At 50.2% G+C, this 27,677-nt stretch overlaps 1 protein-coding gene, 1 long non-coding RNA gene and 1 pseudogene across 2 annotated transcripts; 2 read left to right on the top strand and 1 right to left on the bottom strand.

Moving 5' to 3' along the window:
• Window positions 1-1,168: 1,168 nt before the first annotated feature.
• LOC102910145 (dehydrodolichyl diphosphate synthase complex subunit Nus1 pseudogene) lies at window positions 1,169-1,864 on the bottom strand (annotated as a pseudogene).
• A 116-nt stretch (window positions 1,865-1,980) lies between these two features.
• Window positions 1,981-14,162, top strand: LOC121824386 (uncharacterized). The gene is made up of 5 exons (XR_006066268.2): window positions 1,981-2,086; window positions 10,074-10,166; window positions 10,833-11,027; window positions 12,758-12,884; window positions 13,299-14,162. It is a non-coding gene; the product is annotated as an uncharacterized LOC121824386 (long non-coding RNA).
• A 2,828-nt stretch (window positions 14,163-16,990) lies between these two features.
• Window positions 16,991-26,246, top strand: Krt2 (keratin 2). The gene is made up of 9 exons (XM_006981873.4): window positions 16,991-19,433; window positions 20,396-20,610; window positions 20,911-20,971; window positions 21,800-21,895; window positions 22,509-22,673; window positions 22,941-23,066; window positions 23,785-24,005; window positions 25,104-25,138; window positions 25,227-26,246. Exons 1-9 carry the CDS (start codon window positions 18,750-18,752, stop codon window positions 25,835-25,837), a joined length of 2,214 nt encoding a protein of 737 aa, XP_006981935.1. The 5' UTR covers window positions 16,991-18,749; the 3' UTR covers window positions 25,838-26,246.
• Window positions 26,247-27,677: the final 1,431 nt, after the last annotated feature.

The raw sequence follows: 27,677 nt of genomic DNA, 5'->3' as shown, positions 1-27,677 counted from the left end.
CTCCACCCACCTCAGCTTCTCAACATGGCGGAATTATGTTTACAGCCAGCTCTGGGAACCATGCTCACTGCCGACTCTGGGAAGCAGTGGGTCTATGCTTCCATCCAGCAGTGTGTAGTTCAGAAACCTCTTTTTTTTTTTTTTTTTTTTTTCTGTCTGTTCTAGCAAAGGCTAAATCCACCATGCAGTATAATGTGCAGCTTGGAGATGCCCCAGGTCAAGTCCACATGCCATGAACCTACCATAGCTCAAGCCTGCATATTGTGGTGTTTTGCCGCCCACATGAGACATGAAGCAGGAACCTGTTTTTGGCTCTGTTTAGAATTGCTTCTTAAATATTTTCAGGTTTCAGGTGGAAACTCAAGCCGTTGGGCGCCATTTGTAGCTGAAAGTTTTCCTGTGCCCACCTGGCTCCTGTGTCCTTGTGGTCCTGCAGCCGCTCAGACCCAAATTAACACACAGAGGCTTATATTAATTATGTACTGTATGGTCTATTGGCTCAGGCATCTCGCTAGCTAGCTCTTACATCTTAAATTAAACCATTTCTATAAATCTATACTTTTCCACATGGCTCGTGGCTTACCGGTACCTTTACATCTTGCTTCTCATGGTGGCAGCATCTCCTCTGTCCTCTTAGAAAATTTTTCTTCTTTAAGATGATAGTTAATTCACTTTTGGTTTTTGACTGCCTAATTCAATATTTAAATTTTTTTTGTATTCTGTACTTCAATATTGTAAGATTTTTTTTCTTCAAATGATCTTTACAACCCAGACATGAGAGCAACACTCTCAGGTCACACTGCTAACTATAATGAAATGAAATGGACGGAAAACTGAGGAGGTTCCCTTTGATCTGCAGGTGAGCAAATTTTCAACATGTGAACAATTCAGACTCTCCGAATGTCCCTCAAAATGAGAATACTTCCACTAGGAAGTCAATATATTTTTCTTTAAAATTAAAGATTGGTCACTATAAAGACTGAACAACCCCCCCCCTCCACAAACAACTAAGTCATCTCTACTCAATGCCTGTACTCCCCACAAAAACAGAGAACTAGCAGGAGCTGAAGCCTCTACATCTGAAATCTCAGTTCCTAAGATATGGAGGCTACGTGCTTGAACTGTGTACTCCATTCTATGTACTCCATTCTCCATGTGCCCCATTTATAAATTTATCTACACACACACACACACACACACACACACACACACACACACACACTCATTTGCTCTCAAGTAAGACACTTTTTTGTGTTTGTTGATAAATTATGAGGAATATGAACTAGCTGTGTACAAGGTTTTATAGGTACTTTGTAAACATCAGAGTCAGTTGGGTCCTTTTCTCCAAAAGCCTGAAATCATGTGATGCAACCAGGAACCACTGCTTCCCTAGACGCTGTTCACAAGGTGCAAACTGACGAAGGGCGGAGAAAAAGTCCTCATAGCTGATGTTTAGGTGAGAAGGCAAAGAGATGATCTCAGTCAATCTGATTTGTCAGGGAAGAGAGCCTAACATGCTGTCCCCAGGACCAAACTTCAACACTAAATCAGGGCCAGGGAAACTGTGTGAACTAAGTAAGCCGTCTAGCAGATCTACATCCAGATCTGTGGGTCTCCTCTGCTGCTGAGCTACTAACCGGCAAAAGTCCTGGGCAGCTCTCACAGCACCCGCTTTTCCATCTTCTGGGGACAGCACCTTCACTGCTGAAGGGCAATTTAAAACTTGATCGTCTTTGTCCTTACTGTTTGCAAACTCTGGTGAGTATTTGGAACGATCTAAGCCCAAAGGTTCCTGCCGTTGTTTTAAAATTTCATCCATCCGTCTGGAATTACTTCTCTTGAAAACACCTTGGTGGTCGTAGAGAGAAGATGATTAGAAACAAAACCCAAGGGCCACTCTGCCTACAGACGAAGAAGAAAACAAACAGTTAACTGTGTTAAGGGAGCTGCCACTAATCGCTGTCATGGAAACTGAGAGGGGAGTGAATTGCAAGAAGCAGCCTGGAAGAGAAGTCCATGGGGACCGAGGATTCAAGTTGAGAAGAGCCAGGGCAAGGTCAAGATACAGGCAGGGGGGAGCTGTCAGGTAAGCAGCAGAGGCCCCTTCCCTGAAGATGCGGCCTGCAGGCAGCTGCAGAGGGAAGGCACAGATGTGGTCTATAGAACGGCTCTCTAAAGCAAAGCTTGGCTGGATCCTTGTGCCAGACAGAAGGGGCGGGAAGATGCCCACGAGACATCTGGGTGGTGCCGGTAAATTTTAGGTCTTTGATGAAAGGATGGATACCCATGATGCCCTGCACCACTGTGTCACGTTCTCGCTCCTCCCATATCTGCTGGAGGACACCTGACACTCCCTGCCCATCCATTATCAGAAAAATGGCGCTGTCTTAGTCAACTTGTGACCTTCCCAGGTTCATGCCGAGGTGTTCCCACCCCTCCCAGGGGCCCACACCCAGTTTCCAATCTGTCAATAGGTCCTTCTTGTTCTGTCTAGGCAGTGTGGAGTGTCCTCTGCTGGTACAGAGGTGTCGTTACACACAGACGCTGCTGCCGGGACTAGCTGGGCAAGGCTTCTGGGTCCAGGGAGGGAAGACGCTTTAGTCGGAACAGCTCAGGACGATTCTTGGCAGTGACAGCAGGAAAAGCGATTTCCTTTGTTCTGTTCACTGGGTGTGAAGATGTGGGGAGGCCGCTCGATCCCTCTTGGTATGGGGATTCGCTGGCAGAAGGTGCAAGGTCTTATCCCTGGAGACTGGGCTCAGTCCTGAGCACTGGAGGGACAGCCCAGTGGTTAAGAGCACTGGCTGCTCTTCCGAGGACACAGGTTCAATTCCCAGCACCCACATGGCGGCTCACAACTGTTTGTAATTCCTGTTCCAGATGATCTGACACCTTCACACAGACATGAATGCAGGCAAAACCTCAACGCATTGAGAAAGAGAGAGAGAGAGAGAGAGAGAGAGAGAGAGAGAGAGAGAGAGAGAGAACAGAAAGGGGACTTGAAAGATCAGAGATGGTGATGGAGGCTGGGGTGTGATGGCCAGTTTTGGTGAAGATGAACCACACCACTCTTGCATGGAAGAGGGTCAGGCTTCTTAGGAATTATAGCGGCCACTCTAAAGAACGTTCACCCAGGCCCAGCAGTCTGCATGGCAGGGGCTGTCCTTTGAGAATGAGTTAAGCTCCCTGAACGGAGGTGACTCCAGCTAGGGGGCGCTATAGAGCGAACTCAAGCCTTGGGTAGAAGGCAGATCTCTTCCAATTGCGCGATCCCATGTCTGTCTGTTCCCCACTCTCGTCCCACATCTTCCAGATTCTTTCTTTCCCATGCCAGATAGTCTCAGGTTCCTGGACTGAACTTCTAGAATATTTTGACCATCTATTTTAAAAACTGTAAAGGCCGGGATTTGCCTTGGGCTACCTTGTAGGCTTTTTGGAGAACATTTTTGCTTGTTCAGTTAAAAAAAAAAAAGCTAGGGGCTGGAGAGATGGCTCAGTGGTTAAGAGCACTGGCTGATCTTGCAGAGGACCTGGGTTCAATTCCCAGCATCCACATGGCAGCCCACAACCATCTGTAACTCTAGTTCCGGGGGATCCAGTGTCCTCTTCTGGCCTCCATGGGCATGAGGCATGGGCCTATTGCCTACACATACATATGTGCAGATGATAAACACTTATGCACATAAACTGAAAATATAGAACTCTTTTTAAAAAGAGTTCAGTTTTTGGAATGATTTAATCCTGCCCAGGTTCCTGGTACATATGCAGTGTGGCTCAAAATCTCGCAGACAGGGACTGTAAAGATGCCAAGGACGGGGTGGGGGAGTGGGGGGTGCAGGGGTGGGGGATGTGGGGGTGGGGTGGGGTGGGGGTGGGGTGCTGTGCCTGCTGCAGTTCCTCCACTCCCACACTCTTCTCTGTAGCTGTAGTAATGGTCTACCATCTCACCAGGATATTTACAGGACGGGGAATGGAAATAGTTCATTTGAGGTCGTTAGGGCCTATTGTTTACCCTCAATCTAAAAATTCCACAAACAATGTAATAGCAATATGAAAGAAGATAGAAAGGAATAAAAAGTCACCTCTATGAGAAATGATGGCTTCCATGTTTGTTCTTGACTCTGCAGCCGGAACTGCAAAGTACATACAATTATTAGGACGTTTAAAATAGACATTTTCAGACAGGCCTGGTAGAGTAGGTATAATCCCAGCTGCTGCAGAGGCAGAGGCAGAGGCAGAGGCAGAGGCAGAGGCAGAGGCAGAGGCAGAGGCAGAGGCAGAGGCAGAGGCAGGAGGATCCCAAGTTCAAGGCCAGCCCAGGCAACCTAAGCTGAGATCTGGGGTGACGAAGCTCTTGCCTGACATGCGTGAGGTGCTATTCTATTCCTAGTACTTTAAAGAAATACCATTTGGGAGCTACAGAGACGACTCCGTGGTTAAGAGCACTGGCTGCTCTTCCGGAGGATTCAAGTTTGATTCTCAGCAACCACACATTGGCTCACAGTCATCTATAACTCCAGCCCCAGGAGACCCAATGCCTTCTTCCGGCCTTTCTGGACACCAGGCATGCACATAGTGCATAGACATATCACACAATCAAAACACTCACACACATGAGGTGAAATAAGTAAATGTAAAGAATTAAAAAATGACATTTCACTCAAGGTCCAGACAAATGCCGCAATCTCTAGGAGGATATGCTAAGAGAGGACCCCTTCCATTTTAACCTCTCCATGTCCCCGTGTTTGAGATATGATGTGCCTCTGTCACCTGAGTGATTTGGGAGGCCTTAATGAGTGGCAGGGTCATCCTTTATTTATTTCTGACTCTTTTAAAATAGGTTTAACATCACTAAGAAGCAGCATATGGGGTCTTTAATTTTGAGTCTTCAAACTGCTTCAGGTACAGAAGTGTGTCCTCGTGAAGTGCGCTCCACGATCTACAACACGTTCCCTGGCTTTCCTTGCTAGCTAGCACGTGCCAGGACAGTGTTTCCTGTGCGGGGCTGGGCTGGGAGTGGTGGGGAGGGGAGGGAGCCTGGCCGGAGAAGCAATGGCATTTGTACTTTGCAGGACTGGAGAGGTCCCTAGCGCCATTCTTGGGGGCGGCAGGCCCAGCAAGGAGAGGGGACTAGTCATCTCTTTAGAAAGACCACAGAGAGCTAATACCTCCTGAAATCGGGGATCAGGTGGGGAGTTGGGGGTGTGCAGTAAGCCACATAATCATTTACTAGTGGGGAACTGGCCATGGGCAAAGTGGGTGCTGCAATGTTAGAAGATCTAGATAGGGAAAGCTGTGTCAGTGTTGTGTGACAGACTTTCCCTGAAGAGATACCATACACACACACTCACACACACTCACAACACACATACAATCATACTCATGCACACACTGACACAAACTCATACATTTGCATACACGCACACATTCACACATGCTTGCACACACTCAAACACATGCACACTTACAATACACTCTTACACTCACTCATACACACACTCAAACACACACAGACACCCTCACAAACACTCAAACACAGCATACTCAAATGCACACTCACACACATACACTTACACACTAAAACACAATCACATACACTTTCACATGCTCTCACACACACACACTCATACACTCACACACATATTCACATAGTCACACACACACAAGCTCACACACATCCACACTCAAACACACATACTCATTCACACATGCTCAAACACCCACACTCACATCTACTCACATACCCAAACACACACACACACACACACACACACACACACACACACACACACACACACACACACGTTTACTCACCTCAGAAAAGGGAGCCCATGAAGACCATTGCAACAATGTCTAATTTTGTGAGCCAAGGAGGTTGTTTTGGGCTTACTAACAGGAGTACAGATGAGGGGTTAGTTATGTGGTGCAGGGGTAGTTCAGAAGCAGAAAGCCCACCTGACGTAGGAGATGACTCCCTAAAACCTGCAACCCCGAGCTCTATTCAGTCAACCCCACAATCTAAACATCTTCTCAGTTTGGCTGACCCAAAGTCTCTCCCCCTACCCATTGTTCAATCCCTTTTGTTCTGTTGGTAGAAGCCCTCAGGAATTCTAGCTTCTATTCCTCCTAGAGACCTGACTTTTTTCACTACTCCAGGCTCTAGAGAAGCAGTTCTCAACCTGTGGGTCATGACCCCACTGGGAGTCAAATGACCTTTTCACAGGGGTCGCCTAAGGCCATCGGGAAACACAGATATTTACATTACGATTCATAACAGTAGCAAAATTACAGTTAGGACGTAGCAACAAAGATAATGTTATGGTTGGGGGTCACCACAGCGTGAGGAGCTGTATTGAAGGGTGGCAGCGTCAGGAAGGTTGAGACCCACCGCTCCAGAGCCTTCCATCTCTCTAGGAGCAAATGCTCCACTCTGGAGGGGATGTTGCCGTTCTGAGGAACATGCCATGCAGCAGTGCCAGGGTAGCCTAGCCTCTGAGACCGTTTCCGGGTGATGTGAAGCCCCTTGTCTTGATTTTACTAGAAAGGCAAGCCAAAGGCCTCAGTCATGGGTAGATGCCGTCAGCTCTGCCCTGGGATGAGCAGCCTTTGGGGTGCTGCTGTCTTGTTATCACCCTTCTTTCTCTTTTCCCGTGTGTGTGTGTGTGTGTGTGTGTGTGTGTGTGTGTGTGTGTGTGTGTATACACAGGAGGCAACTTGGTGTTGTTTCTCGGGTGCTGTCTGCCTGTTTTCCTGAGACAGGGTCTCTCACTGGAGCCTGTGTCTCCCTGAGTATGGCAGGCCAGCCGGTCAGTACGGCCCAGAATTACAGGCGCACACAGCCACTCTTGGCTTCTTGCGTGGGCGCTGGGTACTGAATTCAGGTCTTCACGCTGACACAACACTTTGCTGACTGAGCTACCTCCATATCCTTGTCACTCATCTTTTTTTAAAGACCTGTCCATCAAGTTCACCCAATTCAGGAGACAAACCATGAACCACACCAAACATTTAACTTTAGTAAGATATCCTGCTTCAGATGTTATCGCCATGACAGCTGCCCCTCAGATACACCAAGCAGGTTCTCCTGAGATGCCACAGAGGCAGGACCTGCTGGGGTTAGTCCTGTGGAAGAAGGTGGCAAGGTCATGGGGTCCTGGCTGAGAACCTACATAGGACACTTCTCACATCCGTCTGTCGGGAGTGTTACTGGGGATGTTCTTGCCTAGGCCAGGCCTAGGGAGAGGTGTGGAATTGCTATCTGCTAATGAACCAAACGGACCCATCTTTATGCAAATGCTTCCTCATCTCAGAGTTCCCCTCTTCCTTTTCTGCGCGTAACACACATCGGTCCTCTGAAAACCAGCTCTCAGGTTTCCTTCTTCCCCAGCTCTTGCATCACTTTTTCTAATTCTATTTTCTTTTTTCCTGGTAGGCATGTCTGGTGGTGTGGCAGCTCACAGAAACCAGCTGAGTGCCTTTGTTTTTAGCTATAGTCCATCATCTCACGTGATAGCTTGAAGTTAGCCATGGTGGGTGTTTTTTTACACCACATAAATTAGAAAATACTCCAAATCAGGGCTTTCCTCCATAAACACTGACCAGCACATCACCTCCACAGTGTATAGCTCTATGGTACCCTGGCTCATGAGTCTCTCATCCATGGGATAATGACTTTCTTGAGGGAGGGGACCGTGTCTTTACCTTTTCATCCCAAGGATACAGTAGAGTGTATGTTGTACACTACAGATGAGCAGGGAATTCTTGTTGTTTAGTGACTTAAACAGACAGAAACCAGAGGGAGGGACCCCATGGCACAGGTCTCTGGTCCACCAGTCCAGAAGAAAGCAGGCCTGGGTTGGGTCTTGGAGAGTGGATCAAGGTCGTGGGTGGAGAAGGGATGGGTGGGTAGACAGGATCCCCAGGCATTTCTCATCTCAAAAGAAGAGCCTGTAAGTCAGTCTCCAGTTTGGATGGTTGTCACCCGCCTGTCTCATTCAACCTCGATTGTATGGAATTGTAGAAGTGGTGTAGGAGACGGAGCCTAGACTCAGCTTTCTGTTCCCAAACCCTGGACTGCCTCACACTCAACATTTGCACTCTTTATTCACCATGGCCATTGGTGTAAGTTTCCCCTGATGTCAGCATAGCTGATTTCCTCTTGTCCTGTACCTGGTGAGGCTGGAAGAACATTCCAGGCAAGTGATGAACATGATATCTATCTCTGTGTTCCCGAAGAAAGAATGAAACAATTCTCAGGCGAGATCACCCATGATCGGCATGTACTGCGAAACAGTTGGGTGTCTCCATTCCCACTGTGCTAACTGCTAAGGTGTGTTTGGGATTAGAGAAAACCTTCTGGGCTCCGGGGGAGGAGTGCTCTGGTTTTGGCTGCACCTCCTCATCCATCCTCTCTTGGTTTTACAATGGACTGAAAGGATTTCCATGGTAAAGACATCAGGCTTGGAGGCAAGGTGGTGTGTCAGAAGCCTTGGGCCGCCTCACTGGTATATGTAGCCTGCCACGTGCCACCGCAGAGAGGTGTATGCTTAGCAGGAGCAGGGGAAATGCAGTCATTTCACGGCAAAGCTGCCACCAACCCGTGACTGCTGAGGCGGGGGTTGGGCAACTTGGTCCTGAACAAAATTAATCAGCCCCTTTCCTGGCCCATCTACAGGGAAGCCAGTAGGGAGGTGCAGCTGATCTGGTGCCCTGACAGCCCCAAGGGAAGGAAGCATTGCAATGAAAGATTTAGACGGCTGTAAAGGACACAACTGTGTGCTCCTACTTCCCATCATTATGGGTAATTGAGTGTTGACTGCGGTGTTGATTAGGCCCCTGCCTCTGCTCCTGAGCTTTGCTCCTGAGCCCTTTGTTTTGGCTGTGAAATTAGTGCTGTCTGGGCTGGTACAGGTTGGTGAGGGAGCAGCTGGGCTGGTACAGGTTGGTGAGGGAGCAGCTGGGCCGGGATCCTGCTTTGTCACCGACCTCCACGAGTCACTCAGCTGGGCCTTGTCCTCTTAAATGTTAAGACAGCAAGTAGCTAAGGGGATCTCTGCCAGGTTTCTGAGCTGTCTGTGCAGAGGCCAGGAGGGAGAAACCCCTTCACGGGGCAGAAAACCTCAGCTCAGTTATTGTCCCCCAGTGCAGGGAATTGGGCCAGAGAGGGTGGAGCTGACAGATGTGGGGATCCCTGACAGATGTGGGATCTGTGGTCCTCAGCAGTCCTCTTTGCTCCTTAGAGACTCTACTGTGTGTGAAATGCTTTAGTGCTGACCATAGTTATTTCAAGGGGAGGTTGCCAAAGCGAATGACATGTACAGGGGTGACCTGCAGGGGCTCTGTCCCTGCTGCTCCTCCTTGACAAGGTACCGAGTGTAGAATGAGGTGCATCTGAGGTTCCCGGGCAGGACCACTTCCCTGATGGCCAAGAGATATGTCCTTCTTCATTTTCCTGTGTCTTCAAGCACGCAAGTACCTTCCCTGGAGTAGAAATGTGGATGCCTTGGCTTGATCGGTGAATGCTGGCCACCCCTGTTGAGTCATTGCCCTCTGCCCCACAAATACGTGCAGCTGAAATTTCAATGAGAAGCTCCTCTAAAAGCAAAAGTGGCACTGGAGAGGAGGCTTGGCAGTTAGGAATGCTTGCTGCTCTTCCAAAGGTCCAGGGTTCGGTCCTCAACATCCATGGTGGTCAGCTCTCACAGCTGTCTGTAACTTCAGCTTCAGGGGAATCTTTTGTCCTCCACAGGAACCTCCCCAACATGCTACATGAGTGTGTACACACACACACACACACACACACACACACACACACACACACACACACACACACACACTAAAAAAAAAGCAAAATCCATTTATTATGAGGAAGTCCATTCCCCAAAGCTGCTATATAAGGGCTGGATGCCTGGCACCGGCCCGGGGGAGGAGCCCAGAGCTGGCTGGGATTGGCAGGAAGAAGGGGCAAACCGTGGACAAGGGGACACATATGCTTTGCGCTGGGGGCCGTGCTGAATGTTGTGGGCACAGCTGGTCCTTTAGCTAATCCTGGCACTGTTATCTTTTCTTCACAGGTCAGGAGACAGAGGCCAACCAGGGGTAGGTCACCCTTGCAAGGTCCAGAGGGTAATCAGTGATGAAGCCGGGCCTCAGTCCAGCGGTGCAGGGTGGGTAACGTGTCCTTTGTGTCCTTCATGAGTGCATAACCAGAGCGGGGCTTGGGGTTGGAGACCCGCCAACCCTCCTTCAGACAGCCTGGGCTCAGGACAGCACCGATGCCATGTTCGTTGAAGGGCCCCATTGCCAGGATTAGAATCATCGCTGTCTCCCCTAAATAGATAATCCCTCAAAATCATTCCCATGGGGATACCACAGGCATTGACAATAAATACTGAGCGTAGGGCAGAGAGAAGCCCCAAATGACGGGGAGAGAACCCTTTCCTCGGCTGGGCAACTTTCCTTTCCAGTGTCGTAGGGGAACTGGGGAGCAGGACTGCTCGCCGTTGGGTGGCAGACAGGTGCTATTGTTTGGGACATAGGCGAAATCTGCTTTTCAAGGTAAAGTGGGTTCTTGCCTGATCTAGTGTGATTCAGGATGGGTCATGGTGCCAGACTGCATGGTGCCAGGGGCAGGTATCTCTTGTAGCTGGAGCACTCCCAGGCAGGAGCAGGGCTCCGAGTCTCAGTGCTCATCTAGGGAGGAAGGATGTGAAAGGAGAACCCAGGAGGGTGTGTAGTGAGTAAGAGACCAAATCTGAGGGAGGAGCTGGGCGAATGTGTCCATCCTCCAGCACTGGCTCCCTGCTTCCCAGGTGCTTTGCCTTCCCTCTCAGGTCCAGTCATTTACCCAGTGGACCGTCCTTCGTGTCTTCTTCCGGAGAACCCTGGAACTCAGGGATTCGCACTCTGTCTTGCAGTCCTCGCTCTGCTGTCACGGCCTTCTCCCAGGCAGGCTGGGTACTCCCTATGGTGCGGTGGCAGCCCAGCTTTACGCCTGGACTCCCACTGCACCCGAAGCAGGGCTTTGGGTAAAGTAGGCCATTCCCTCTTTTCTTAACTGTTTGTCTTCACACTGTTTTTGTGTTCCCAAAGTCAACAGGACAAGGGTCTCTGAAATATGTCCTTTAAAAGTTTCCTGCTGATGTCACACACCCGATAGGAGGTAAGCTACGCTCTCTCCTCACAGAGAGGAAGGATGACAAGATTTCCTGTCCCTTCCAGTTTGTGGCATCTGGACTCCCGAGACTTCAGAGAGCCAGGGGTCTGCTCTTCTTCCTCATCAGCCTGACAGTTTGTAGTTCTTTTCCTCTCTCCCAGTCCTGTGGCTCAACACTCCCCCAGCCCCTCCCACTCTGTGCCGGCCCACCCACCATCTCCACCCTCTGGGGTGTGAGCAGAAACCAAGAGAATCCAGACACAGCAAAGTTCTCTCCACACGTGTCTTGGTATGTGCTTAGGGAGCAGTGGCCTAGGAAAAGACAGCCAATCGGGATCTGATTGGGCACTGTCATGTGCCAACGTTGGTTCTGGGCGCCATGGCCTGGAGCAGCTGGTGAGAAACACAGGGAAGTCAGGGCAGTTCAGGACAGAGGCGAATATATTTAGGTCATAAAGCCTGTGAACATGTGAGATTCCTTCTCAAGGAAGAAACTGCTCCTGGGTCAGCATTCTACTTCATGCAGGTGGCCCCGAGTCCAGCCAGGGACTCCTGCTTAAGAACCAAGCTGAGGAGTTGGCGATCTGAGAACCCAAGTGTTCCTTGACACTCAACCTGGAATAAGAGAAGAAGGGGAAGTGGAGGCAGAGCTGTGACGGAAGAACAAGGAGCATAAGTTTAAAGGAACAAAGACATCTGTTGGGGTTACCAGCTCAGGAGAGCTGGGGTGGAATGGTGGGGGGGGGGAGGGGCAGGTGGAAAGGAAGTCAGGAGGGTGAGCACACCGCACCACCAACCGTCTGGAGTTCGCAGAGATGCTGGGAATCCCTGTGATGAACACCATAAACAAATGTCCTGGGCATAGACTCTGTGTACCTTGGAGAAACTCTTCTGTCCCCATTTCCCAATCTGTCATGATTCTCCTCTCATGGGGTTGTTAGCAGATTGAGAATGAGAATAGGAAAGTACACACACACTCAACACACAACACTCACACACACAGAAACACACTCACAGACACACACATGCACACATACACAGTCAACACACAACACTCACACACACAGAAACACACTCACAGACACACTCACACACATACACTAAAATATACACACAGACACACTGAACACACAACATTCACACACACACAGAAACACATGCACATATACACTCTCACACACACAGACACACAGACTCACACACACAGACATACACATACACACATTCACACACACACACACACACACACACACACACACACGGAAGTACTGATCCAATGAGAGGACTTTCCGGTCCCACCAAGGATGCCACAGAGAAGTGGAGCGGCAGCTTTGGCCCCCTGTCTCCTGCTCTGCTCCTGGGGGACAGTAACTCCAGATGCTGTCTTCTCTGTGGCATGGGAGGGGTCTGGGGAGACCTGGTTGGCGAAGCCAGGCCCTTCTTCCTGCTTCCCAGCATCTGTACCTGGCAGGGCAATGATAATGTATGTTGGCAATGATCTGGCTTCATGGATTTGCCTGGACAAGCCTGTATAACATCTTCATCGTAAAATTCTGACATTATAATTTTTCTTACTACAGAGACATTATTTCTGCCTGACAGGGAACGGCTGGCGTGGAGTTAAACCTGCAGTGAGGATTCTGTTCAGACACTTGATGACACCTGCATCTTTGGGTCTTCCTCCATGTGGGAGACACAGCACGGAGGCACGCAGACCCAGACAAGGCAGGTGGGTCGAGGTGGGCAGCGGACAGTTTAGGTGCTGGTGTCTGAGAGAGGCTTGGAGATAATTACACATGGCCAGAGACTCCAGTCTTTTAGAGATTTCTTTAAAGTATTCCTGCATGGTGGGTGTGGTACCCCAGGAGGGAAGGTGAAGTGGCCACCTGCCCTGGTGCCTTGGAGGAGGAGGACGCTGAGGGACGGGGAGAGAGCAGAGCTGCAGAGCTGGTTCACAGTGGTTCAGCTCCATTTTGGAGACAAAAAGGAGTCTCAAAGAGGTGTCTATGTGTGGGTCTGCTCTAGACATCTCTGAAGGATCAGGGATGACCACCCCCAGGAGCTCAGATTGGGGGCACCAAATACAAGGAAGCTTGTCTGTCCAGATCCTAACATCTGTCTATAATGTCTGTTCACCCCGCAGGCAAAACCCGGTCACCAGCTGTTGACATCTGACTACTCTCCCTTCCTCTCCGCTCTGCAGGGCTCCTGCAGTCCACCTTTTTTTGAACCTGACTGGGAATGGTTGGACACAGGGATTGCATAGCATATTTTGTCCCTAGGCTCCCCAAGAGCTGCCTCAGCCCTCAAAAGGGCTTATCTCTGGAAGTTCTTGAAGCATGGTTGTTATCTGAACCCCTTGGCTCTGGAGTCCAGCACCCACATTTCACAGAGGAGAAACCCAAGGCCCAGAATGGCTAGGGGTTGGGCCCAGAGTGGTCACGAGTCAGGGGACCCAGGTCCTCTGACACCTTCTCCAAGCGGCTCTCTGATGGTCACTAAGGCCTTCGGTCCACAGGCAACGAATGGGGCTGAGTGAGGTGACATGTGAGGTGACAGGCACATGGTCCAAGGACTTGACCTTTGCTTCTAAGCACTCTTCCTGGGTTAGCACACAGCTTCGCTTCTAAGTCCGTTAACCAGAGGTGAACACACTTCTCTGAATACCCAATGGGCTGTGAAGTGTGCCCAAAGCCCATAAAAATATAATTCAGGTCATAAATTTAATACAGCCGGGGTGAATGACTGTAATAGCTCTGTTTTTAACCACTTAATTAGCAATGGTTTCATTTGATTTTTTTTGTTTTGTTTTGGATTTAAAGGGTTTTTTAAAGAAGAATTCTCAAGATCCATTGTTTTCGATGTCAAGAAACGCAAAGCTATTCAAAGAGTTCTGAACAGTTGCCTTTCTCCAAATCTCACCCAAGAGTAAAGCCTGTGCTTGTTTTAGATGGTTTTTATAAGAAGTTCATTGCTAGACAGAGCAGCAGGGATTGCTCAAATTTAGACTTTCAAAATAAAATTTGTTTCAATGCATATTTTGATTCATTTTTTGGGGGAGAGGGCTTCGCTCCACCAGCCTCCGCCTACGATTATCCCCACAGAGGCAATACGGGAACTCTGACAAGAAGAAGGAGCTCTTCCTACTGGCGTTGGAGGGGAGGGGAGGGGAAGCCAGGTGTGAATTAGGACAGTCAGTGGTGGCAGTGTGGTATGGGATTGGTAGGAGGGCCCCCCACTTTTGAGAGGCTGGGTGAGACGGGGGGAACACTAAATGTGAAGAGCCTGGGGAGTCTCTGAACCATGAGGACCACATGACCCCACAGCTGCGATGATGCTCCTGTTTGGATTCTGCCTAGGGTCGGGTATCTGACGACCTGGTTCTTCTAGGTTTGAGTGGCTTTGTAGGAAATGGACAGTGCCCGGATCTGGCCGGGGAGAATGTGGTAACTGTATCTCTGGAAGGAGGGTTGTGGCTGGAACAGTAGTGCTGTCCATGGATGACAGTTTTCTCTGTATGAATGAAGGCATGGGACCACACTTATGTACCATGTTAGCCAACAGGGCACAGGTCTCCATGAACCTTTACGATGCCTGCACAAAAAGCTGAGTAGATGCAGCTGCAGATCCACCATGTAGAGAGCAAATCCACAATACAGAATACAGTTTTCTGGGCCAGAAGGCTGGGCATGGCAGTACATGTCTATAATCCTCACACTTGGGAGCCTAGAGCTGGAGGGCCTTGAGCTCAGTGCTAGCCTGGGTTATGGGACCCCATTTCAAAACACCCAAACACACACACACACACACACACACACACACACACACACACACACACACACACACAATTAAAATTAAATTACATGTGTCATATATGTCCACAGCAAAAGGGAAAGGAAGTGACTTTCATTCATTACCAAGTTCTATGCTAGTGTTTTCTTTCATTGACTTATTGATTTGTTTTTCACCAATTACTACATTCCACAAACGTATGACAGATGCCTGCTGGCCACTGGGCCCTGCCCACTCCTGTCCTCATTGTCCATCTGCCTCTGAAGCTTGCACACCCTGCTTTTCCCAGAAGCCGACATGTGTGTCCTGGAATGTCCTCCTTCTGGGACTGTCCTGCAGAGGAAGGGAACTGCCACTTAGCCTTTCCAGGAACAGCCAGTTTGACGAGGGCCCCTTAAAGCCAGCGGTCCCATGCTTTTCTTTCAGAAGAGGGGGGGGGGGGCGAACAGAGCCCAAACTACTGAAAAATGAACAGGTTAGGTAAGACATGAAGGGGAGGCTTGAGTCGGGATGGGGAACTGGGTCAGGGCCTGGGACTTGGACTGAGTAAGCAGTTTAGAATAATCGTTTGGAAAGAAAGGCCCCGGAGGAAGAAGTTGAGCAAGTGGCTCCCGCTGGGCGTCTGCCAGGCTGACCCACCTTTGCTTGCAGCCACTGGCTCCATGGTGGTGCTCTTTGGAGCAGCGTCCTGGTGCTGGGAGGGAAACAGAAGGGGGCTGCAGGCAGTGCAGGCTCACTGGCCACCGTGGGACTGGCTCTACTCTGGTTTTTTGCCACTTTCAGCAATCAGGGGCTGGAGGAGGAGGGCTGTGGTTTGTTTTATTTTTTGTTTTAAAAAAACCCAAACACTTATTTAGTATCCTGAGAGTGCCTGGGTATTTATTCTGTTCAGCTAATGCACAGACGTTGGGAAAGGGAGATGAGCTGGTTCGAGGTTAGGAAGAGGGAACCCTGCTAGAGAGACACAGAGACGTGTGACCATTCCCAGATCTTCAGGGACTCTACAGGGGAGGCCGCAAAGACTCAGGCAAGCTCACCACTGTAGTCCTGGACCAGGGCCAGCCTGCAGTCCCAAACCAAACCTCAGAAATGAGGAGGTTTTGGTCACAGGCTTATTCCTGGGGTGACTACGCTGGGAGAGGGAGGTTTCTGGTAAAGATGAATATGACCTTGGCTCTTCTCTGCGTAAGTCTAGGAGCAGGTTCATTATAACATGGGGAACATTGTGCCGAGGAGGCTGTAAGGGACATGCTGCTAAGGCGGTGTGGAGCAGAAGACTTCCTGCTCTCAGCACCCACCTCTGCTTCAACTTCACTTCTGTGGGTTAGAGAATGACTCTCCCTCTGCTTACCACCGAGGCCTCAGTGTTCTGCCCCACTGGCCAGCAGACAGGCTTTTGCAAACCCCTGAGAAGCACCAGGGGCTTGAGCTTGCTGGCAGCAGGAAGGGGTTTGTGCCGCAGCATTCCTGCTCTGTTTTGAGAGACAAAAACTGTCCTTTTCACGGGAGCTAATATCTTTGTAACACAGTGAGGATCTGAGGATCTGGGTGGGATTAAGATTCCCATGGACATAAACATCAAACCACAGCCAGACCAAGGGTCTTAATTCCCATCTCACCCCCTTTAATAATGCAAAACATGCTATATTTAAAAAAAATACATCAAAATTATTTTTAAAAAGGTTAAATTAAAAACAAAACACATAGAAATAAAATCTCCACACTTCTAACCTCCACTTTTCAATAGACGAAGAGGATTCTTCCCCAAATTGATTTTCACACACCACAGGCTGGGTCTAGAAGGGGCAGGTGCTCAGTGGAGACTCGAGAGAGCAGAATTAAAATGTTTGTGTTGACCAGGCACTGGGCACAAAACTAGGACGCAGCAAATGCCCCCTGCGTGTTTATTCCTTTTCTTCACTTAGGGATTAAGACCCTCTGAATCTGGCATGGCCTCAGCAGAGTCATATGTGGAGCAATGGACAATTAGGGCGTTGCTGAGATATCCATAGATAATGACACATTTGGCTTTGGAGTGAGACTCTGGAGCTTTTAGCTCTATAGTTGATTTGCATGATTGTAATTATATAAGCTGGATTGGGAAAAAAATCGAGGAGACTCTTGGGCTGCTTCGTTCAGCTTCGTTCAGCATCTTTCACTGTAAATCAAACAGCCCAACACGTTCCCCGTCCTTATCTCTGTTCCCACCCCGCTGTGTGGTTACCACACAGGGCCGGGAAGGGGAGAAGAAGAGGGTTCAATCCAATGCATCAAGTTTCAGTCATTAACTAGCATTGTATCCTGCAATGTGTTCTTCTTCCTCCTCTTCCGCCTCCTCCTTCTTCTATTCCTGTTCCTCCCTCTCTTTCTCTTCTCCCTTCTTTCTTCCTCCTCCCCTGCTTTCTATAGCCGAGGAAACCGAGCAACCGAGGCTCACAGAATGTGACTTATACAATGCCATTTCTCTCAAACAGTGAAAGTGTGACCTAAGCCATTAGAAGAGAGACTAGCACACTGAGGTTGAAAGGAAAAGAAAATGCCTTTGTTTCACTCAAAATAACAGCATTTAACATTTATGATAGTATAGTTACCAAAACATTGCATATCAGTTTTCTACTCCGTAGCTAAGGCAACGAAACCACAAAGTTTAATTCAAGGTCATATAAGCCAATACATGGCCAGACTGCGATGTAAACCTAGAACCTCTGATTTGGCGTTGGTTCTGTTTCTCTGCAGCATCTGTCCCATGAGCAGCCACTTGAACAGGAGAGGCTGCCCGGATTTGGTGTGAACATAGCATGTGCAGCTGATGACCCTGCATAGACAGACTGGCTGGGTTCCCCAAAGCTCACCCGTCTTTGAAGGCAGTGAAGAGCCTGCCTTCTCATGGCCTTCCGAATCACAAGGCAGTACACGGTTTCTGAGCAAGAGTTGGTCCACTCTTGGATCTCAAAGCCATGTGGCCTTTGCGAGACTTTCACGAGGGCCCTGAGTCACACAGACTTCAGAGCAGAACTCTTGCCCCTTCCCCCCTTCATCCCCTCAGCTCCCATGCAGAAATCGATAGAGTTGATGGTCGTCAAAGTTGGTGGTGACAGGGCTGAAAAGGATCCCTTCCCTAATGCTCGGCCATGTGTATGTTTGGTGTGGCCTGGGAAGAAGGGGGCTGAGATGAGCTGATAAATGCTACACTGTTGCAGCATGGCAGGCCCGTTCCTCTTTATAAGCAAAGGCTGATTCTCCACCACAGTCACCATATGTAGAGACTGTCTTCCCATCCCCCTTGGGCCACAGGGAAGCAAGAGAGCTGGAAAGCTGGAGTGCGTGCTCTCAGAGCCTCAAATCCCACCTTCCTCCCCTGGTAAGCTAGATAGTAAGCCCACACAGGCATGGGTGGTGGCCAGCTTCCCATGGGTCGGTCCAGAACAGGGAGCAGCATTTTGCAGGACATTTTTTTTTTCAAGTTGAGAAACGCAAATCCTAATCTCTTCTTTGATGATTTTACAAAAATCAAATTGCGTGACAGATGCGCAGATAAACAGGAGTTCGCAATCGAAGCAGGTTCTGGAGTGGAGCTGATTAGTAGATGTTTTAATGGCCATTAGGTTGATAATCACTCACCGAGAATAGCTTCCAGGCAGACCAAACCCATGCATAAGCGGGCCCACACCCAAGCTCACCAACACCTAGTTGGCAGATATATAAGGGGACCCTGCGAGTCTCCCAAGAGCACAGTTCAGTCTCCAGGTTCTTCTTGGATCTTCTTGGATCTTCTACTTCCCTTGCTGAGTAAAAAACCATCATGAGCTGTCAGATCTCGTGCAAGTCTCGAAGAGCAGGAGGCGGAGGAGGTGGTGGAGGATTCCGTGGCTTCAGCAGTGGTTCGGCTGTGGTCTCTGGAGGGGGCCGGAGATCAACCAGCGGCTTCTCCTGCTTGAGCCGCCATGGTGGTGGCAGAGGAGGCTCTGGTGGAGGTGGCTTTGGCAGTCAGAGTCTTGTTGGCCTCGGAGGGTACAAGAGCATCTCTACTAGCGTGGCTGGCTGCGGCAGTGGATTTGGTGGCAGAGGCGGCGGCGGCGGCTTCGGAGGCGGCAGCAGCTTTGGTGGCTTTGGAGGCGGCAGCAGCTTCGGAGGCGGTGGTGGCTTCGGAGGTGGCTCTGGCTTCGGAGGTGGCTCTGGCTTTGGAGGAGGCAGAGGATTTGGAGGTGGCAGTGGATTCGGAGGCGGTGGATTTGGAGGTGGCAGTGGATTCGGAGGCGGTGGATTTGGTGGAGGCGGCTTTGGTGGAGGCCGTTTTGGAGGCGGCGGCGGCGGCTTTGGGGGGCCTGGAGGATTCCCTGGTGGAGGCATCCACGAAGTCTCCATCAATCAGAGCCTCTTGCAGCCTCTTGATGTCAAAGTAGACCCAGAGATCCAGAACGTGAAGTCTCAGGAGAGAGAGCAGATCAAAACTCTCAACAACAAATTCGCCTCTTTTATCGACAAGGTGAGTGGGAGAGGCCCGCGCCTTCTGGGATGAGATGCTGGGCTGCTGCGCCTGTGGTGCCGGGGGAAAAGGCAAGGAGAGACTGTCGGGAATCATTGATGTGGCCACCAAAGCCAGGGGCCTTTGCGAATTTCAAATGGAAGAGATGCCGGCTTTGGGGGCCACACATTGTACAACAGTTTCTTCGCATTTGATTTTTCAGTCCAAATATATACTATTTATAGAAAAACTTGCCGTCATAGAAAAGTTGAAATAGGCAAGTAGTGGCAGAGCATGTTGGGCCAGGTGACAGCAGGATTGGAAGGTGGTATCGAGAAAGGATAGGTTTTGTCTCTCCTGTGCATTATTTGTCTAATACAATCTAGAAACCTGTGCTTGAAATATGTTTGGGGATGAATAGAATTCCAGCCCTCAAGAGAACCATCTCATTTTGGTGACCCATAAAGTCTCTATTGGTGTCACTTTGGGGTGTTCCTGTCTTGTTTCCTTTGCCTTGAATTAGACAGGAATTTACAAGGTTCTTAAAACTCAGGCGGAGGAGCTCTGCCCACCCCCCAGGACTCTCCTATTTGGTGCCATCTGCTACTAGGCCAGCAGATGCCTGCTTTCTGTTTTCTCCAGAATTTATGGGACCTTGGCAGAGTCCTAGAATGGGGGAGGGAAGTGCCTGGTGTCTAGGGAGCAGCTGTGAACAAAATAGTGATCATGAAGTAGGAGAGTTCTGAGAGCCGAGCGGGACAGACTCAGTGTCAGAAGTCTGTACATGCTCTCCATGTGTTGATGTTGGGGGTGGGGCTCAGAAACCCTGCCTAGTGTTTTCCAGCCTCCCGTGAATGGTGAGGGTGAAGCATTGTGACTTCTACATCTCCTGGAGCAGCACCAGAGGTTCTTGGGGGCAAGAGTGGCTCCCTGGTGTGACAGGTGATCCGGACCTTATGGATTCTCCCATCTGACCACTGCAGGTTCGGTTTCTGGAGCAGCAGAACCAGGTGCTGCAGACCAAATGGGAACTTCTGCAGCAGCTGGATGTGGGCACCCGCACCACCAACCTGGACCCCATCTTCCAGGCCTATATTGGCATGCTCAAGAAACGAGTGGACAGTCTTTCTGCGGAAAGAAACTCGCAGGATTCAGACTTGAACAACATGCAGGATCTCGTGGAAGACTTTAAGAAGAAGTAGGTGACTGAGGGAACCCAGAGTGGAGATGGAGTTTTGACTGCAGCCATCCACTTGCTGACCTCATGCTGGTGCACCAGGGTGGTGTGGAGGGGCATCTTTGTGGGTTACAAAGAAGGCGGGGTTTTGGATCTTGCATTTGCTCAGATTAATGAATAGAAAGCTACCTTCATGTCGAACTTTCATAGTTTTAATCTAAGCATTTAAAGAGAGTTGAATCTCCCAGTAGAAAAAGGGGAAGGAGGGAGCTGGCCAAACAGAGCCAGTCTAACTGCTGCTGTTTTCTGGGGGCTCAACAGGTATGAGGATGAAATCAACAAGCGCACATCTGCGGAGAATGAGTTCGTGACGATTAAAAAGGTAAGCAAGGGAATGCCCTGGGCAGGGTAGGAATAGAACTGCCTGACACCTCACTGTGTCTAGAAGGAGAGCCAGAAAACCTGTGTGAGTGCACACACAGAGCCAGCAACAGGGTGCGGCACACCAGGAGCTGGCTTTTTTAAAATTTATTTATTTATTTTTTATTTTTATTTTTTTGAGAAGAACAGGGTCTCTGTGTGCTAACTTCCATAGGTGATTTTCCAATTTGCCTATTGTATTTGGGAGAGCACCTCCATTGATTACCCACTTAAAGAGTGTCATGAAAAACGCCCACAGAAAAAAGTACTTTATTCTTCTAAAAAGCAGAGGAGGAATGGGACTCTTTAGAATGTCTGCTTACTGATGAGTTATGCTGATAAAGGTTTGAGCTAGAAAACTACAAAGTGTTAGCCCAGGTCCTGCAAGGATTTTCGAGAATAGTCCAGGTAAATTCAGGAGAGTTTGGATGGACAAGCAGGGTGGGAGGCATGAAGACTGAGGAAGGGCACCAAAGCCATCGCACCTATTATGGGAACACACCATGTCTCCAGCAAGGGAGACTAGTCGGTAATGTTCGGCCCATTGCAAGCTCTCACGATGCTGGGGTGTCTGAGCAGCTGATCTGTGCGTGGCGCTCACTACAAAGGTAGTTTACATGTTAAACGAGGGTCTGTGGAGATGCAGCTCATCTGGAAGTGCCCTGGGAAGCTGGAGGTGGCTAACTGACAGGCATTAGGTGGAGGCAGCAGAGAGGATATGGGACCCATGCAGGGGGCCATTCAAGGTGGGGTATATGAGTTGATCGAGAGGCCTCTGACTTCTCTGCAGGATGTGGACAGTTCCTACATGGACAAGACAGAGCTGCAGGCCAAGGTGGACATACTGATGCAGGAAGCTGATTTCCTGAGAACACTCTATGACATGGTAAAGGGAGCTGTCCCCAACAGACTCCAACTTCCCACCTTTCCCACCAAAGAAAAGTCCTTTTCAATTGTTGAAAAGCCTGCCGGAATGGGGTTGTTGATAGTCTGACTTCAATGCAGTGAGACCATTGCAGTCCTGTAAGCGGTTTCCCTAGAGCAGGAATGGGGGAGAGGGATTTCTTCTTCTGATGTCATGTGAGGTTTGGAAATACCAGGTCACCTTTCCTTTCCTCCATCCCCTGCATGTCCAGCACAGAACTTCCCTGTGTCCATGTGCCCATTGTTCTCCAGAGGTTAAAATTCATCATACCTCCCGTTCTCTCCCCAGCCCACTTCTGAGATAGGAAGGAAACTTAAAGGAATCTGCCACGGACCAGGTTCTTGCTAGGCCTACTGGCCTGGTGGTGAGGGCATTTTACTAGGATGCCCACCAACACCTTCCTGCCATCTTCTCCATCCCGAGGATAGCCCTGTGGGGGTACCACTTTCCATCCCACCCAAGGCATGCTTAGTTTGAGAGTCTACCTTTCCTCAATGTCAGGGAAAGGAGGCCTCTCCCTCTCTGTGGCTATGGGCAGAAGGTCATGGCTCATCACTGTGTGTGTGTGTTGTAGGAACTGTCCCAGCTACAACAGAATGTCACTGACACCAATGTCATCTTGTCCATGGACAACAACCGGAACCTTGACCTGGACAGCATCATTGCTGAGGTTCAGAATCAATATGAGCTCATCGCCCAGAAGAGCAAGACTGAGACAGAGGAGCTGTACCACAGCAAGGCAAGTCCTGGGGATGCAGAGGGAGCCACAGCGGAGCCTCACCCCTATCTGGGTCAGGTCTGGGAAGGGCATCGGAATGTTTGTCTGATGAAAGCTGAGCATCATTCCTAAGACAGTTCAGAGACTTGCACTAAATCCTCAGGGGCATGTGAGATTGTTTCTTAGGTTGGTTGACCACCCCTGGCCTGGCACTGGCCCTCTTTAGCTCGGACTAAGCCTTTTTCAGACAGGGCTTCCCTGTGAACTGTCTCCCCTTTCCCTCATCAGTATGAAGAACTCCAGGTCACTGCTGTAAAACATGGGGACAGCTTGAAAGAGATCAAGATGGAGATCAGTGAGCTGAACCGCACAATCCAAAGGCTGCAAGGGGAGATATCACATGTGAAGAAGCAGGTGAGGCCTGGGGCTCAGGGTGGGTCCCCACCTCTGTCATTCCCCCCAAGTGTAGGAGAGAGATTGCGGGACAGAAGAGAAACAGAGACGTTTGCACCAATCCCAATCTCTTCCGGATCAATGCTATTTAAGACCTTCAGAGTAGTTCAAGACACATTCTGAGGTGAAGATCAGCAAAGGGGAAGGATTGCTTGACTTAAAGGGAGTAACAGCAAATAAAGCAAGATCTTGTTTGGCTTGCTGTGTGACTGGAGACACAGCTTCCTGTTCCATCATGGTGCAGCCCCTAGGCAGCCGCCGCGATGCCTGTGTTCACGAGGGGCGGTGAGTGGGAGGAAGCTGGTCCACGTTGGACCTTGGCTTTGGAGCTGATTGCTGGGGCAGAGTCTGCTTAAGAGGTAGCAGAAGTTCTGCAGAATAGAGTCTCTTCATTTGCACATAGAACGGGATGGATGATGCGTTCTTGTGTTAGGAGGGTTGAGGGCATTGCAGGGAAAACATATGGGTTCAGTCAAAGGGATATGGGAGGAAGCTAGCTTGAAAACAGCAGCTACAGGTCACAGCACAGTGGTCTGCAACATCTGTTAACTCCAAAGAGGGCGTTACTTCCAGGGCCAGTGATTCTGGCCTCCCACACCAAGTGTCTTGTCCTTCATCTCCTCTGTCAGGCTGACCGTACTCTGCAACACAGAGGCCTTCTCTTCTTCTCTCCTCATAGTGTAAGAGTGTACAAGAGTCCATCGCAGATGCAGAGCAGCGTGGAGAGCATGCCATCAAAGATGCCAGGACCAAGCTCACTGACTTGGAGGAGGCCATGCAGCAGGCCCGGGAGAACCTGGCCAAGTTGCTTCGGGACTACCAGGAGCTCATGAACACCAAGCTGGCCCTGGACGTGGAGATCGCCACCTACCGCAAGCTGCTGGAGGGGGAGGAGTGCAGGTGAGGGGCGTCACTACAGAGGGTGTCACCGTGTACACTCTCCTGTCTCCTGGAGTCAGGGCAGGAGTGAAGGGAGAGAAGGCTGGGGACTGGGCAGGGCCTCTGGCTAGTGAGATTAGCATCAGTATGTTTCTCCAAGCAGACATTCAGGATGAGAACCATAACATTGTTCTCTTATCAATAGAGAATGGCGAACAGGACCTGTTACAAGACGTTAAACTAGGTGGTAATTTAAACATCCTGGCCTTCTTTAAAAGAGAACACAAAATGGCATGAACATAGGCAGAGAGACTGAAGGGTGTATCTCTAAGTCTATAGGGTGACTACCTTCCTTTCCCTCCATGGTTTGGCCCAGAATGGGGAGATGGCCTCAAATGTGTTGGAGGGACACACTTTTTTTCTTTTAAGGCCTCTAGAATGACAAACAGAATCATCTGACTACTTTAAAGAGGAACACTTTCTTCCTCTGCCATCAGCATCCTTAGGGGACTTAAGGTGGCTGAAGCTATTGGGAGAGGAAAAGCCCTCGGTGTCAGTAGCTAGTATGACACAGGAGCTGCCTTTCCAAGCCACTGCCCTATACATGTCTGAAAGGCAATGCCTCCTGTGCCCATGAAGGAGCTGGCAGGCACTGGAACCTGGGCTGGAACAGCCAAGGCTTCGGTGGAAACGGCAGGAAACCTGGGAAGGGTAGGCAGCTTCACAGAGTTTCAGTTCCTTCTGCTGAATGTTCATGGTGAGGCCTCGTTTTGAAATGTTGGGTGTGGCGTGGACTCTGCATTGCAAATTCCCTGAGGTGGCCGTAAACACAACGTGGGGTACACAGTCAGAAGTGACTGGGACTTTCGGCCGCTCTGGATCTACAACGCAAGTGTGTGTTTTGATTGGAGCGAGATCTTGGGATGGATTGAGATTCAGGTTGTAGAGATGCATGGGGTCTGTCACCACATTTGTCATCCTCTGTCGTCTGTCAGCATAGAAGGTGTGGCTGACTGAAGCAGCTAAGCTGCATATTAGGAGGTGGAAGTTGTAAAACAACTTTGTTCATCCACACGGAGTCCAGATGCTCAGTCACAATTTTTTTCCCCTCCCTGGCAGGATGTCTGGAGACTTCAACGACAACGTGTCTGTGTGTACGTAGTGGGGCATGTGCCTGTCTTAATGGGGCGGTGGTGGGTAGAGGTGGTCAGAACTCCTGGGTTGACATCATCTCTCCCACAGCCGTGACAAGCAGCACCATTTCCTCATCCGTGGCATCGAAGGCTGGCTTTGGCTCTGGAGGTCAAAGTTCTGGAGGAAGAGGGTCTTATGGAGGAGGAGGAGGAGGAGGTAGCATCCATGGCTCTGGAGGCAGAAGCTCTGGCTCCAGGGGAGGGTCTGGATCCGGAGGAGGTGGATACAGCTCTGGAGGAGGATCTAGAGGAGGATCTGGAGGAGGATACAGCTCTGGAGGAGGATCTGGAGGAGGAGCCGGAGGAGGATACAGCTCTGGAGGAGGTTCCAGGGGAGGATCCGGAGGAGGAGGATACAGCTCTGGGGGAGGATCTAGAGGAGGATCTGGAGGAGGATACAGCTCTGGAGGAGGATCTGGAGGAGGAGCCGGAGGAGGATACAGCTCTGGGGGAGGCTCCAGGGGAGGATCCGGAGGAGGAGGATATAGCTCTGGGGGAGGCTCCAGGGGAGGATCCGGAGGAGGAGGAGGAGGAGGATATAGCTCTGGGGGAGGCTCCAGGGGAGGATCAGGATCTGGGGGCGCAGTATCTGGCTCTGAAAGGGGGGGTTCTGGTTCAGGGGAAGGTTGTGGCTCCGGGGTGACCTTCTCTTTTAGATAGAGATGGGTCTTCTCCCTACGCTTTGATTCCAGAATGTCAGCTGTATCTCTGTATCTTTAACTCGGAGCAACCCCAATTTTTGTAATCCACCTCTGATGGCATTTCTTGTTTTTGGAGAGGGGGTTGATGAAAGACCTCTCATAAACAATTAGAGTCAGAGATACACACTGTGTTCTGGAGGAGAATCTGTGTTGCCCCAGTGTGCCTTCAACCCATGTCCCGTTCCTGGCCTCCTTGCATTGCCCATCTGGCCGTCCTTTCCAGATGGTGCTCTGCTGGGGACCCCAGGTAGCCTCCCTCCTCCATCCCCCAACAGTGGCCCGGGGAACTATGCCTCTGTGTACAAAGCCTCTCAAAGGGACTCTGTTTTCTGAGCACTGTGGTTTGGGTATCTGCATAATAAACTTCATTTGCAATGGATATTGTGCAGTGTCTATTGGATGTCAAGCTTTGGTGGAAGTGGGGTCCACAGAGAAAGGAGATTTGGGAGTGATAAAAGCGGGGCTTCTGGGGGAGGGATGAGCCTTTGAGGGAGGGGTGGCTGGGGTGCTCAGGAGGTTTTCCTCTAGTAGGAGGGGGCCAGGGATGGCCCTGGAGTAAGGGCTGGTGCAACATGGTCAGGAAGGATTTGCCAGATTGGGGGACTGTGGCCTTTCCAGGTGGTGATCTGGGGGAATCTATAGAAATTTTTTTTTCTTGGCAGAAGTTCTGTTCTTGAGAAGCATTTCCCACAGAGTGTCCCCCCTTCAGACAAGAGCTTTGCTTTGAAGTTACTTATCTGCAGGGAAAACTAGCTGAGCCCTGGATAGACACTCAGGTCATTACAGCGCAGCTTTTCAGTGCACAGCACACTCCGCCCAGCACAGGACGGATTTATGTCCCTATGAGTGGCCCCCTCCCTGGCCAGGCTGAAACAGAACATCCAAGTGGGATCTCCAGAAAAATCTGCTCCTGTTTGCACAGCAGGGCAGCCCTGTCTCAACACACCAGGTGCCTCACTTTCCCTTTCATTCAGGGACTCCCTGGAGTCTCTACCCAGGGATGTGCCACTCATGAGGAGTTTCTGAAGGTGTGGAGAAGATTTCAGCTTTTTCCTCACAAAGCCCTGATGCCCGACTGGAGCTTCCAGGGAGATGAGGAATATTTGGGCAATTGGGTTGGTAGTCAGTGGTCAGAGCGAACAGAAGACAGACCTTGATGAGGCCCTCGTCTCACCCTCGGGGGATGGAGGAGAGCCTGGCAGATACAGGAGGTGTTCACAAAGAACGGGTGCTTTTGCTGGCCCTGAGCATCTGGGATGAAGAATGGAAAGTGTCGGGAGGAGGCACTGCAGGGGCTTCAGATGGCAAAGTGGCAGTAGAGGAGGCTGAACACTCTCAGCAGGGCTTCCAAGACCACAGCCAGGTGGAGATGTCTATGGAAGTAAGAGGGCGAGCTGGGAAGAGTCATGGCGGGTTGGTGGTGGCTTTCTGGTACACCCGTGGTATAAACATGAACACAGCCATAAGCAGGAACTAGTCCCCAGACCCATGGAGCAGGAAGGGAGCTCCAGCAGTCAGTGAATTTGAACTTCCACTTTAGCTAAGAAAACAGTCCAGTCCCAGGAGGAGGCGTGGAATCCTAACCTCCACCTGCCGGTTCACATTCTGTTTCTGGGCTTCAACAGCTGAGAGCTGCCCGGTAACTTTTGCGGGGTAGAGAGGTGAGGCAGGGCAGGAGCAGGTTTCACTCCCAGCACTTTCATTCTGGTACTCTCAGTGACAGGCGTCTTAGTCCTTGAATTCGCAGCTTCTCAGTCCTTCCACGGATTCAGCCTACTCAGACCCTAGCTGCCTTCATA

This window comes from Peromyscus maniculatus, chromosome 20 (assembly GCF_049852395.1).
Source record: "Peromyscus maniculatus bairdii isolate BWxNUB_F1_BW_parent chromosome 20, HU_Pman_BW_mat_3.1, whole genome shotgun sequence".
Taxonomy (NCBI): Eukaryota; Metazoa; Chordata; class Mammalia; order Rodentia; family Cricetidae; genus Peromyscus; species Peromyscus maniculatus.
This window is presented reverse-complemented; position numbering and strand designations above follow the sequence as displayed.

Coding starts and splice junctions, on each gene's coding strand:
- Krt2 (XM_006981873.4), top strand. CDS start 18,750: ATGAGCTGTCAGATCTCGTGCAAGTCTCGAAGAGCAGGAGGCGGAGGA. Junction 20,972..21,799: donor AGTTCGTGACGATTAAAAAG/GTAAGCAAGGGA, acceptor ACTTCTCTGCAG/GATGTGGACAGTTCCTACAT. Junction 21,896..22,508: donor TGAGAACACTCTATGACATG/GTAAAGGGAGCT, acceptor TGTGTGTTGTAG/GAACTGTCCCAGCTACAACA.